At 40.5% G+C, this 13,986-nt stretch overlaps 1 protein-coding gene across 1 annotated transcript in view; it reads right to left on the bottom strand.

Annotated features, from left to right (window-relative positions):
* Window positions 1–13,986, bottom strand: part of FNDC3B (fibronectin type III domain containing 3B) — a 2,611,550-nt gene that overhangs the window by 884,366 nt on the left and 1,713,198 nt on the right. Inside the window, exon 13 of the mRNA XM_044070236.1 lies at window positions 9,476–9,529. Within this exon, the coding sequence (XP_043926171.1) occupies window positions 9,476–9,529 (54 nt within the window). The remainder of the gene's footprint in view (window positions 1–9,475; window positions 9,530–13,986) is intronic.

A 13,986-nucleotide genomic window follows, 5' to 3' on the forward strand; every position in this document is an offset into this window, starting at 1 on the left:
TAGTGAGTGCAGCTACATTACCTATTAAACAAGAATTAGATTGTGCAGCAGTATCTGCAGTGGTATTATTGGTGGAAGATTCAGGGCTGTTATTTGTCCCAGGATGAATTATTCCATTAATGGAAGACCAACCTTTTTAGGGGTTAAGCCTGTGTTCATAGGTTCACTGGAGAATATTAGGCTAACAGCTCAAGAGCTCTTACAAGCCTAACTATTATTACCCAGATTTTGTCACATTTTCAATCCCGAAAGGCAAGAGGATGGCTTAGGTTTATGCCTATGCCCTTGAATATTTCACAGGCTGCCTCTGTCCATAAGGAACATGGGTGCCACCCCTGGAGGAAATTTACAATTCCCCATCCATTGATCCAAACTGTGTTTGAAGTGGGTCAAGGAAGGGCTGTGTTTTATGTGAATAGGAAGCCTATTCCAGAGAAAGGGTAATCTTTGAGATACATATCTGTCTCTCCAGCATGTTTTGTTTGTGTCACAGACTAGGTTTAGATTCATAGATTGGTTGACCCTTGTGCAGTTTTTCTTGCAAATGTGTAACAGTTCCATCAGGGCTGGATTTAAGAGTGCCTGTAGGTTAGGCATAGATGACCCCATAATATTCTATTGGAGACAGAGTAAAGGGATATAGCTTTTAGTCGATCCACACAGTACATGTTGTTTGCACTCTGTATTTTTTTTTTGTAAGGAACCTCAAATACTGCTCCTGGGATACTGTCGTGACCGATGAAAGATGTGTTTTTTTTAGCTTTGGAGAGCATAGTGGTGACCTGTTTTTTTGTGATGACTTGTAAAGGAATGATGGAGGGTATTTCTTGCGGGGTAAACTGGGTATGCTTCCCAGTTAATGGAAGGGTAGTTGAAATCACCCATGGGTATGGTATTTGGCTGAATGGTACTGAGTCTAGTAAATTCAGCTATGACGTATAGTTTTTCTCGCTCATGGTGGGGGAACTGTAGCTAGCAAGAATGTGGTAAGGGATTTTTCCTATGGTTAGTTGGACATGGAGTAGCTCAAGCATGCCATATTGTTTGACCAGTCTTGAGGTGGGCTTATCCTTTATGTAGATAGCTACACCTCCTCTTTTTGTCCTTTCATGTGAAGTGGGTGGTTGGAACATGTGACAGACATTATAGGCTAAACAAAAAAAATGGAAGAAAGTAACTAAAAATACAATATTTGGCAGAACTTCAAAGTCCCCTTGGAATATATTTGAAAAAAAGTATTTTTCATTGCATGAATATAAAATAAATATTCTAAGTACTTGGAATATATGTAAGTATATATTGCATAAATAAATAAGAATGGATTTATTATGTGTCCTGACCTCTGAGGCTACTGCCTGAGTTCATAAGTCTAATCAGTGTAGGGTGGAAACTGTCACTGAATCTTGTAGTCCTGCAGCGGCTGCTGCATGATGTATAATGGAGGTAGTTCTAATGATACACTTCACAAGTAGAAAAAGGAAGTGTGTTATGAGAGTAGATATATTAGAAAGGAGACAAGTAATTACGTTTTAGTGGTTTAGATTGGTGAAGAGGAAGAACAAAGATGGGAGTAAAGAGAAATTCCGTTAGTAAAGATTTGTAACTTTAAAGATTAGGTGTAGACCTAACAGACGAGTGCAGTCTGTTCCAGGTTTTAGTTACACAGCTGGCATACAGTCTGAGACCACATGATCTTTGAGGTTTATGAATGCCTAGGAGTTGTTCGTCAGAGGACTGTAGGTTTTGGTAAGGCAGATATTGTTAAATGATTGTGCTAACAGCAGAGCAAGAGGAGGGATCATATAATATTTTGTGAGATGAGGGCAACAGATAGTGCAAAAGTTCTATCCAGTTTAGGATTTTTAGAGCTGAGCAGTGATGGGTTCCATGAGGTTTATTTGATGCAAATCTAGCCACTTTACTGTAACATTGTTTAAGCTTATGTGTAATGGAGGAATGAATATTAGTCAGAACTGAGGAACCATATAGTGTGGGTAGTAGACAAGTGATATCTACAGTTACTTTCGTGGAATGAGTAAAGAATTTCCTAGCTCTGTAAAAATATACCAAGCTTTATCAGTGATGTGATAGTCAGATTTAAAGTTATCGTCCATTATCACTCCAAGAAGTTTATTGTGTTAGACAACTTCAACTTTGGTGTTGTTTAGAGAAAATAAATTGTAAAATTATCTACTACATGGGTAAAAGGCTTTGGAAAAAATAGTAAATGCTTAGTTTTTGGGGATTCAATAAATGCTGACTGTTCTTAAGCAAACTCTCTATAGAGTTAAAAGCCTCGAGTTATAATTTGAAGATGGTTAAAACTGTCATAGCAACAGATGAGGAAAGAATAATCTGCATACTGTACAAGGGTAACTTATTTAGAAAATGCATATAAGATTATTAATAAAGAGGTTGAAAAGGAGGGTACCAAGGATGGAGGTGTGGGCAACACTGGTACTAACAAGTAGGTAAGGAAAGAAATCAGAATGTTATTTCATAGACTGAAACCTATTAGACTGGTAACCTGCAGAACATTGCAGAGTAGTGTCAGATGAACCTATAGAGGATAAATGTAACGGAAGGTTATTGTGAGAGACTGTTAAATGATTTTGAGAAGCTGATGAAAAGAGAAGAAACAAATTTGCTTTCATCTCTGGCTTTATTAATGGTGTCAGAGAAGGTATGAAGGTGGTATTTGTGCTTTGTGCTGGTCTAAATCTTTGCTGTTTATTGGTTGAAATCTTTTCTTGTAAGATTTATAGGAGTAACTGTTTCTGAACATATTTTCTAGAATTCTGGAGAGCAGACAGTATAGCAATTGATTGGTAGATAGATATTTGAATGGAGTTATCTCCTTTATGGAGAGGGATGACAAAAAAAAATGTTTCCAAATGGAAGGAAAACATGCTGCGTCCATGGACACATTTATCTATATGGAAACTGGATAAGCAATGGCATTGGCTGAAAGCTTAAGGAAATCTGTAGGAAGGCTATCAGCAGAGGCTGAGCAGGCTTTGATTTTACTCAGAAGCTGTCTTATCTAAGAAGTGGCAACAGGTGTAGTGAAATTTGTGGGGGAGAGGGGGGGAGACAGGATAGTAGGCTGTAGTTTTTAGTGAGTGCAGCTACATTACCTATTAAACAAGAATTAGATTGTGCAGCAGTATCTGCAGTGGTATTATTGGTGGAAGATTCAGGGCTGTTATTTGTCCCAGGATGAATTATTCCATTAATGGAAGACCAACCTTTTTAGGGGTTAAGCCTGTGTTCATAGGTTCACTGGAGAATATTAGGCTAACAGCTCAAGAGCTCTTACAAGCCTAACTATTATTACCCAGATTTTGTCACATTTTCAATCCCAAAAGGCAAGAGGATGGCTTAGGTTTATGCCTATGCCCTTGAATATTTCACAGGCTGCCTCTGTCCATAAGGAACATGGGTGCCACCCCTGGAGGAAATTTACAATTCCCCATCCATTGATCCAAACTGTGTTTGAAGTGGGTCAAGGAAGGGCTGTGTTTTATGTGAATAGGAAGCCTATTCCAGAGAAAGGGTAATCTTTGAGATACATATCTGTCTCTCCAGCATGTTTTGTTTGTGTCACAGACTAGGTTTAGATTCATAGATTGGTTGACCCTTGTGCAGTTTTTCTTGCAAATGTGTAACAGTTCCATCAGGGCTGGATTTAAGAGTGCCTGTAGGTTAGGCATAGATGACCCCATAATATTCTATTGGAAACAGAGTAAAGGGATATAGCTTTTAGTCGATCCACACAGTACATGCTGTTTGCACTCTGTATTTTTTTTTTGTAAGGAACCTCTAATACTGCTCCTGGGATACTGTCGTGACCGATGAAAGATGTGTTTTTTTTAGCTTTGGAGAGCATAGTGGAGACCTGTTTTTTTGTGATGACTTGTAAAGGAATGATGGAGGGTATTTCTTGCGGGGTAAACTGGGTATGCTTCCCAGTTAATGGAAGGGTAGTTGAAATCACCCATGGGTATGGTATTTGGCTGAATGGTACTGAGTCTAGTAAATTCAGCTATGACGTATAGTTTTTCTCGCTCATGGTGGGGGAACTGTAGCTAGCAAGAATGTGGTAAGGGATTTTTCCTATGGTTAGTTGGACATGGAGTAGCTCAAGCATGCCATATTGTTTGACCAGTCTTGAGGTGGGCTTATCCTTTATGTAGATAGCTACACCTCCTCTTTTTGTCCTTTCATGTGAAGTGGGTGGTTGGAACATGTGACAGACATTATAGGCTTGTACTGTTGGGGTGCTTTCTGTGGCTTTGATCCATGCGTCAGTAGCTGCACAGATGTCAGCATTCTCCTGGGTAAGGAGTGCATCCAGGGAGTGCATTTTCTCATTTAAACTCTTAACCTTTAGCTTATTAATGCTTAAACTACATGGGATGAATAATGTTTTGTCCAATATCCGAAAGTCTATTGACAACAGGTGAAGACCATCCCTGGCAAAGCAATCATTAATCATGTTCTCTCAGGCTGATAAATATTGGACCCCTTTGGAATAACACCAGCAGCTGAACCAATTATTAAAGTCAATCATTTTCTGTTGGTATTGTGGTATCATCCTTGAAAACGGTAGAATACTGCTCAATGCTAGGCTCATACCCACCCATGACAGATATTGTAAGAGTGCAATCATGTCTCTATTCATGTAGTCCAGGGAGGTACATCTCAGGTCATTTACACCCTCATGGACTACGACTGAGCCATACTGGCACTTGGGATTTAGTGACCTGACTGCTTGTATGATCTGGCAAATCCTGGCCCCTGACAGACAACTAACTGTAACCTTCTCCTTATCCAGTCTAGTGAGAGGGGACATTGGTGTGTCCCACAATGGCGTCTCCTATGTCTAAAATATTGGGTTGTGTGGTGCTATGCCTTACAGGCTTGGTAGATGAGACATTATGACATGTAGTTTTGTGTGTTGCACTGGGAGTTGTTTATGTGCATGAGGAGTTTCTGAGGACCACAGCTGTGAGGCCCTTGAGGTTTAGGTAAGTTACATGTCAGCACCTCCACTTAAGAGGACTATGTATCTGGTCCTTAGTAAGAGTAGTGAGTGGTGTGTGTGTGTGTGTGTGTGTGTGTGTGTGTGTGTGTGTGTGTGTGTGTGTGTGTGTGTGTGTGTGTGTGTGTGTGTGTGTATGCGTGTGTGTGTGTGTGTGTCACTAACAACCAGTATGGCACTGTTTGGCATTTTTTGTGCTTGTATGTGAGAGTCTTGCTCCACTGACACCGTGTAACTACATCCCTCACATACTGTATTCATTTGATTTGGAATTAAGTGGTTGTCAGTGAACATGAGGCAATTGCTACATTGCCTCAGGATGCCCATGCCCACCAAGTATGAAAGTGCCTATCCATGGCTGTAGGTCTTTAATATGCATTTTATAAGGGAATAGAATGAGTGTGTTTGCAACAGGACGAGGTATGGGTGCTTATGCAGTGTAATCTACAGCTAACCACTGAAGTGATGCTACCAGTGCACAACCAGTTGCTTTTTGAGCATCAACAGTTGTGAATGTTGTAATAATGTAATCTAGCACTAACTAAATGCGGCAGTGCTGGTTAACATGCAAACTAGTTGCTCCTTGAGTAGTGCAGGACTGTGGAAACTATCAGCAGTAGACTTTATAGGGTGTGTATTCTGTAGATTGATACAGTAAAGCTTTTTGTCAGTACTGACTTGTTTTTTGGTAAGGTTATGTTGTTCTCTGAAGCACGGTGAGTTTTGGGAAGTTTTATGCTTTTGCCATTCTTTGCAAGCTTCATCTCTCTTAAGCGTGATGAGCAAACAGCATGACTAATTTTAACTCTTTTTCTTTCTCAAATGAGCAAAGCTATTTAAAGTATTTAAGAAGATAGGGTTGACTTTATCTAAAAGGCAGGGTGACAAAATGGGCTCAAAATCTGGAAATGTAGGACTTGCATGAATTAACAGCAGAAATTGGCAGATATTAGTGATAACAGGAATTCATTTTTGATTTGTGAAACAGTTCTAAAGGCTTTAGTCATTCACACTGAATACAAGTTACTTTTCTATCACAGAACAATGCCTGATAGGTCCAAATCACCCATTAATTTCATCTAGCAAGAGGTGACAGACTACGGTTGCCACCTATTTATTTTTTTCTGGACAACCCAAAAATCAAACCAATTGTCCAGTAATCCAGAAAACATTGTTCAAACTCTTGTATTCTCTTTCAAAAATCAAACAAGACTAAAGCACTGCAAACCAAGAAAGAGGGCATTCTTCATCCTCCTGAAGTGCTTATAATGTCAAAAAATGGGCAGAAAGTGGGCAGGGAAAGGGGAGAAGATGGGAAGGGTTGGGGAGGTGTGAGAGGTGTGGTCTTGGTTTGGATTCAGCCACAACAAAAGGTGCAATGCTTAATTAGACCCATCGAGTCCCTAGGTTAACTGAAATCTCTATACTCAATTTATTCATTGGCTAGGGCAGAAATCGATTTGGCTCCTTTTCCCTCTTAGAGGTGAGAGGTAGGGTGCAGGGGAGCAGACTAGCCTGCTACTAACAAGCTCACTTTCCTTTCAATTCCTGATCCCTAACATGTCGAATGATCTGCTCACTCTTTCTAGTGAGAGTAAAAAAATGGACCCATTAGTTCCATAGTTGAGGTGATAGTCCTCCAGTCCGTTTCTTCACTGGCCAAGATGATAGCCCTGTAGGCTCCTATATTCCACTTGCAGGTGAGAGTTAGTTGTCTGTCAGGGGCCAGAATTTGCCAGATCATGCAAGCAGTCAGTCACTAAATCCCAAGTGCCAATATGACTCAGTCATAGTCCATGTGGGTGTCATTCTAGCCTCGCTGCCAGTCCCTGGTCTAAGCCCACCACCCTGCAGATGCTGGTGAGCCACACATATGCTGCTACTCTAAGAGGGCACCATAAGGATTGATTTTTACCCACATCCGAATTACCTCCTTGGCATGCATACAGCATGCATCACCCACTGATTGGCTGCTACCTGTGATATCTCAATCACCTTAAGGTCAGTAGCACACACAAGGAAAAAACCCTCCCAAATCTCAGCACGGGCAAGCTGGCATTGTCTGCTCAGTCCCTCCCTCTCTCTGGTCCTCCTCCCTTCCAGTGACCTGAGTCACTAATCAAACTTAAGTCTTCTGGGTTGCAGTCAGGGCTTAATCCTTTAAGACATAGGGCCAGGAATAATATACATGCTTTAGGAGCAGAAAGGTAAAGGATTGGAGGAACTCCAACTGGAGTCCTTAGGTTCCTTCACAAATATGATACGTGGGGATATTTTAACTAAATATCGTTTGGGTTAATCTAACAACAGTAAATTACAGTGTAAGTAATGCTGGTGGAAGGAATGTGAATGCATTAATGGATATTATACAACAACCCCCCCATTAATATTACAAAACGTGCACAATGATTGGTCAGAGTGCCCATTGTAAATCAGACTTATCATAATGGAAAAAGGTCCGGTCACCCAGACTTTTTCCATTAGTTTTTTTTTTGTTACAGCAACAGAGAATGCAAGATCTCCGTTGCTTTTTAGAAAGTGTCTCGCTATGTTAAAGGAGTTTAAAATAGCAAGACAGCTTAAAAAAAAGCAATGGAGATCTTCCTTTCTCTGTTGCTTTTTTTAAAGCTGTCTCACTATGTTAAACTCCTTTAACATAGCGAGACACTTTCTAAAAAGCAACGAAGATCTTGTTTTCTCCGTTGCTTCCACACACAGCTCTGATGTACTGTGTAAGCATACGCATGCGCAGTATATCAGAACTGCCACAGAATACCAGACAGCTGCGGAAGGGCAGCACAGAGGCATTATACAATTCCATTATTTAAGAAAAGTAAGCATTTTTTTTCTTAAATAATGTCATCGTATTATAGCAATAACCCACTTCTGGGTGTGGGTAATGCTGGATTTACCCACAGTTGTCTTTGTTTGGCCACTGGGGCTTCGCCCTCATGACCAAACCACACCAACCTTGGGTAAATCCAGCATTAACCACACCCAGGAGTGGGTTATTGCTTAAATAATGGATGGGCCTGTTGCCTCATGTGACCTTAAGTGAGGTACCAGCGCTTGAAAGGCTGCTGCAGTTTGTTTCTTCAGATGCTGTTGGCATACATGCAGGCAAAAAGCTGTGTATAATGCATGACATCAACATACAAATCAAGGAACTGAAGTCAGCTGAACTGTTACTTGCTGTAACCTATGGTTACCGATAATAATACCCAGCTTTCCTTTTTTTCCCCTCTTAACATGATGAACGAATGTTGTTTACTTCTAAGGCAACATCTCTGTTAAAAGATGAAGATGTAGATCCAAAAGCACTTTTTCAAACACATCTGAATGCAATATCAGACATCCCTTCCTTAAATCTCTGAGCATCTATCATGTCACTTTATCTCCCTAAACTATTAATGTGCACCTGGATTTCTTTGACCTCAGTCTTACCTTTACAAAATGACTAACTTGATTTATTTTACATGAAAAATATACCAGTTCAGCTTGCTGATGTTTTCAATTATATCTCATTCCTGAAATATTAACTGTTATAGTGAAATATTTTAAACAATAATGCTTACATATTCTGTAGAGGAGCCTCTAAAAAATTATTTCTGCAAATTCAATTAAGTATCACATGAATGCAAAGTAAGAGAGTTCAGTGAAATTGTGTATCTGAAAACAGCTGTGTCGACTAAAATAATTAAATCAGAGGAAAGGACAGATTTACTGAAACTGGAGATGAAATTGCCCTTTCGCTATCTACATCAGTGACCTCGACGCCGAATGTATTAATTTGAGTAGCTGTGGTGCTACAACCCCTAATATTGTGAAGTGGGGGGAAGGGTGACACACCAGGAAAAACTGTTTTCAGACTGAAACTGCACTCTTACAGCAGATTCAGAATGAGCTTTCAGTGACAGTGTTTGTGACCATGGCCAGTTTGTATATACTAATAAGACATGTTCATGTTAACTGGGACTGAATGAATAACCAACTTTAATAAGATTCTTTTTTTTTTTTTTACACATTTGATAACTGGGTAAACCTACTGATCACAAGTGTCCCTTTTCAGGGTGACCCAGGGGACCATTTGGTTAAATGACTTGCTCAAAGTCACACAGTAGGCAAGTAAAGATGAAAGGAATCAAACCTGCATCCTGAGTGCAGGAAGCAGCTCGTTAACAGCTCAAAGCCTTAATCATTCATGCCGTTAAGAATAACCACCAGTACTGCCCAGACTAGGCTGATATTTTAGAGTCTGTCTTTTAAAACCCACTAGACATCTACATTTTATTAGAAGTACTTTTGCGGTTATGCTTAAAAGAACAACTTCTACGTGCATGACATTTTGTGACTTGAAGCTGCTAATTTACAACCATTAAAACTGGACGTGTTTTTTTAAATTAAATATGCTAGGTACAATGCAGTTCTTACCTCATCCCATTCTAAAACGAAGCTGTTGATTTTGGACCCATTGTCTATGGGAGCCTAAAAAATGTAAAAGGACAAATCATTTCTGAAATGCCAAAGACATAACTTAAAATCTGGTTCATAACCAATGATAAACAGAAGTACACAACTAAAAAGATCACAAAAAACTCAGTGGATGAAAAAAAAAATTATTATTCAAACTATGTCAAGGCACCACTAAATATTATTAAAACATCAGTTTCAGAGTTACTTTTTAGTATGACAAAATCTTCTTCTTCTTTCGGCTTTTTCCCGGTCAGGGGTTGCCACAGCGGATCACCTGTCCACTCATGATTGACAGTGGAGTTTTACGGTGTTGAGTTGCCAGCCCGGCGCCCAACCTTCCACAGAAGGCACACACACACACACACACACACACACACACACACACACACACACACACACACACACACACACTCTCACACCTAGGGCCAATTTAGAGTGTCCAATCCACCTACACATGTCTTTGGAAGGAAACCGGAGCACCAGGAGGAAACCCACGCGACCACAGGGAGGACATGCAGACTCCGCACAGAAGGCATCCCAGCTGAGGATCGAACCGGAGAACCTCTTGCTGTGAGGCAGCAATGTTAACCTCTGCACCACTGTGGCCGCCCAGTATGACAAAATAAATTATGTAATTAAATAATTACTCTCTACAAAGAAACAAATGTTTTCCCAAGATATACCCTTGGGAGATGTTGTCTATGCAGTTTTATTGTTTTTCTTGTTTACATACTTTTACAGACATCTGGTTGGTTATGCTATTCAAAGTCCAGATTTCTCAGAAAACTCAAAGATATCAACCCCATAGAACATGGCAATATAATATAACTGGCTACAGAAACAGTGTGGTTGCATGAGGCACTCATTGCAACAGCAAAAAATTGACCCAGTGTGTCCCTCCCACCCTCCACTGGCACATATCTGTCGGGTGTCACTCCACCTACAACCTCCCCCAGAGAGTCCAATGGCTCAGATTTGTGCCTAGTAAAAGAAACCTTCCTGAATAATAGGCTTGGTTACTCCTGTCAATCAAATCTGAAGCAGCCCAGCCTGCACGGTGCAACTTACTGCAAATCGATGCCAAGTTAGCAAGACAAATTTTTATGTAAGACAGAAATTACATAAGGGTCCCCACTCTGTCCACAAAGTAGCATGATCAGTAGTTCAGTCTCTGCCATTAACCACTGCAAAATGTCAAAATGGAATACTCCTCTTCTAGAAAATGTTACTAAATAAGCATGGAGTCCATATCAGCATTCTGCCATACATACCTCATAAGCCAGCCATGGTAGATCTCTTTATAAAGTGAGTACTTTATAAATCACACAACTAGCATTTTTTCTGTGCGTCTAATCAAATATGGCTGAAAAGGTCCACTCACAATTCAATTCAAAATCATAACTCATTCACATCTCAAAAGTACATCAAGACTAACAAACCCCCCCCACATTGCAGTGCCTAATCAAACAGGGAGGCGGAAGGACAAACCAAATCTGTGAAGATAAAAAATGGATCAGTCATTTAATGTTATCGTGTGTACTATTCACAAGTGTGCTATAATATTTCTCCATGCCTGTCTTCACTGTTTTTATACCTATTTGTCTAGTGTACCAGACTATTAGACTGAAGGATGGGTGAAAGTTCATGCTAACCCCACAGCCCCCCACCCTCCTGCTTGACCCACTTCTCTGTACAATATCATAAACTTTAGTAGCTTTATCTAAATGTCTAGAACTTTTAAAAACAATTTTATTTCCACCCTTTTCTGCATTCTACTATATCAACCTCATTAACACTGGGGGATTTGAACCACTTTTAATATAGTTTTAAAATAAAATCGATGACTGACTTCCAGTATGGTGGCTTTCTGAAACAATGAAAACTGGTATCTCCCTTGACACATGTTAAGAATAGCAGCCTTCCTGGCAGAAGTAGAGAAATCCAATCAGTGAGCTGAAATCAGGAACACTAAGACAGCTTGTATGTCTGAAATGAACCAAAGATTCAACATAAAATGACCTGTAAATTACAAATACCCACAGAGAAGCCAGGAATGGTGTATACAGCAGTATATCTGAGCAAGAGTTATCGCTAGTTACAATATGGAAAGAACTCCAAGAAATGAAGTAAACACTTCATGAAAATCTGTTGGGGCATGAGAAGAAGCTGAGTGAAATCAAACCCTAAACAAATACTCTACAGCAGTGTAGGCCCTAGAGCAAATAAACCAAGCCCTCAACAAACACTCTACAGCAGTGTAGGCCCTAAAAGAAAAGAGCAAATAAACCAAGCCCTCAACAAACACTCTACAGCAGTGTAGGCCCTAAAAGAAAAGAGCAAATAAACCAAGCCCTCAACAAACACTCTACAGCAGTGTAGGCCCTAAAAGAAAAGAGCAGAGGAAGCCTGATTAGATTGATTCAAGGAAAAAGTTGTTGAACTTGAAGATTAGAACAGGAGGAAAAAATATCAAATTATGTGTAAATCCAGAGAACCAAGAAGGTTGGGAATGTACAGTGGAAGGCAATGGACAGATTAAGTGAAATGTACTGGTATTCTGATTAATGGAATAAGAATAGAAAGGGCTCATCACATTGCATGGAGGGCAGGAAGGGGCCCAAATGACAAATCCACACCAGTGATTTTGTTATTCCAGACATAAAGGGAAAGAAATGGTCCTAAGGAAAATACGGCAACCAGGCAAGAAGTTGATGATAGGGTACAGTTTTTGTGAACTACAATTCTTCTTATGAAACTAGTAGGAGGAGAAATACTTACATACCACCAACACAACTGTGCAAACAGAAAGATCTGAAACAGAAACATGTCTACTTTGCAATACTATGGATATTTTCTCAAGGAACAGGAAGGTTGTTCACAGATCCTGCAGAGGCAATGACACTCATATAAAAGACGGTGAACCTCAGGGTGTCGCAAGATGAAGGCAGAGAGTGTAGAGGTCTGGCAAAACCTATGCAGGACAGCTAGAAACAATGGAAAGCAGATTGCAAAAGGGACTGTTCCTGCTCTTCAAGAATTAGCAAGTCATCAATTATGCAGAAGTGAAGAAAAGAAGGGAGAAAGAAAAGAAGGTGGCTGAGATATTATGTGGTCTATGTAGGATTTACATGCCTGAATAACACACTATGCTGCTATAAACAACATTACATCATATACAGAAAGAGTTAACTGAAATAATGTGAAAACTGTAATATGAGTCAGAGTCCTAGCAAAGGAAATGGGGTAAAGCTGTTATGAAACTAAATGACAAGAAGGACTGGGAAGGGGGTGGGAGAAAAGTCAGATATCTCTGCGCTCAGAAATAAGGAAGAAATACAGAGTTGAAAGCTTGAGCAGACTTGTAAAAGTAGCAAAAAAATCAGGATGAGGTGCAAAAAGAGAAGTGAAAGGTACAGGATGAAAATGACTCCAATACAGGAAGCAGATTCTGTATATATGTATGTAAGTTTGTTCTTAAAGGATGTTGTGAGGGGGGAAGAAAATGTAGTACATGTTGTGGGGGGAGGAAATGGTATGCATGTTGTGGGGGGAGGAAATGGTAGTACATGTTGTGGGGAGGAAATGGTAGTACATGTTGTGGGGAGGAAATGGTAGTGCATGTTGTGGGGGGTGGAAATGGAATACATGCTGTGGGGGGATGAAATGGAATACATGCTGTGGGGGGAGGAAATGGTAGTGGATGTTGTGGGGAGGAAATGGTAGTGCATGTTGTGGGGAGGAAATGGTAGTGCATGTTGTGGGGAGGAAATGGTAGTACATGTTGTGGGGAGGAAATGGTAGTGCATGTTGTGGGGGAGGAAATGGTAGCATATGTTGTGGGGGTGGAAATGGAATACATGCTGTGGGGAGGAAATGGTAGTGCATGTTGTGGGGAGGAAATGGTAGTGCATGTTGTGGGGAGGAAATGGTAGTGCATGTTGTGGGGGAGGAAATGGTAGTACATGTTGTGGGGGGAAAATGGTAGTGCATGTTGTGGGGGGAGTGGTAGTGCATGTTGTAGGGGGAGGAAATGATAATACATGCTGTGGGGAGAGGAAATGGTAGTGCATGTTGTGGGGGGAGGAATGGTAGTGCATGTTGTGGGGGAAGGAAATGGTAATACATGCTGTGGGGAGAGGAAATGGTAGTACATGTTGTGGGGGGATGAAATGGTAGTACATGTTATGGGGGAATGGTAATACATGTGGGGGAGGAAATGGTAGTACATGCAGTGGGGGGATGACATGGTAGTACATGTTGTGGGGAATGAAATGGTAGTACATGTTGTGGGGGGAGGAAATGGTAATACATGTTGTGGGGGTAGAAAATGGTAATACATGTTGTGGGGGATGAAATGGTAGTACATACTGTGGGGGGATGAAATGGTAATACATGTTGTGGGGGGAGGAAATGGAAGTACATGCTGTGGGGGGAAGAAATGGTAGTACATGTTGTGGGGGGAAGAAATG

This window comes from Protopterus annectens, chromosome 4.part1 (genome assembly GCF_019279795.1).
Source record: "Protopterus annectens isolate FY-2018-M chromosome 4.part1, PAN1.0, whole genome shotgun sequence".
Taxonomy (NCBI): Eukaryota; Metazoa; Chordata; order Ceratodontiformes; family Protopteridae; genus Protopterus; species Protopterus annectens.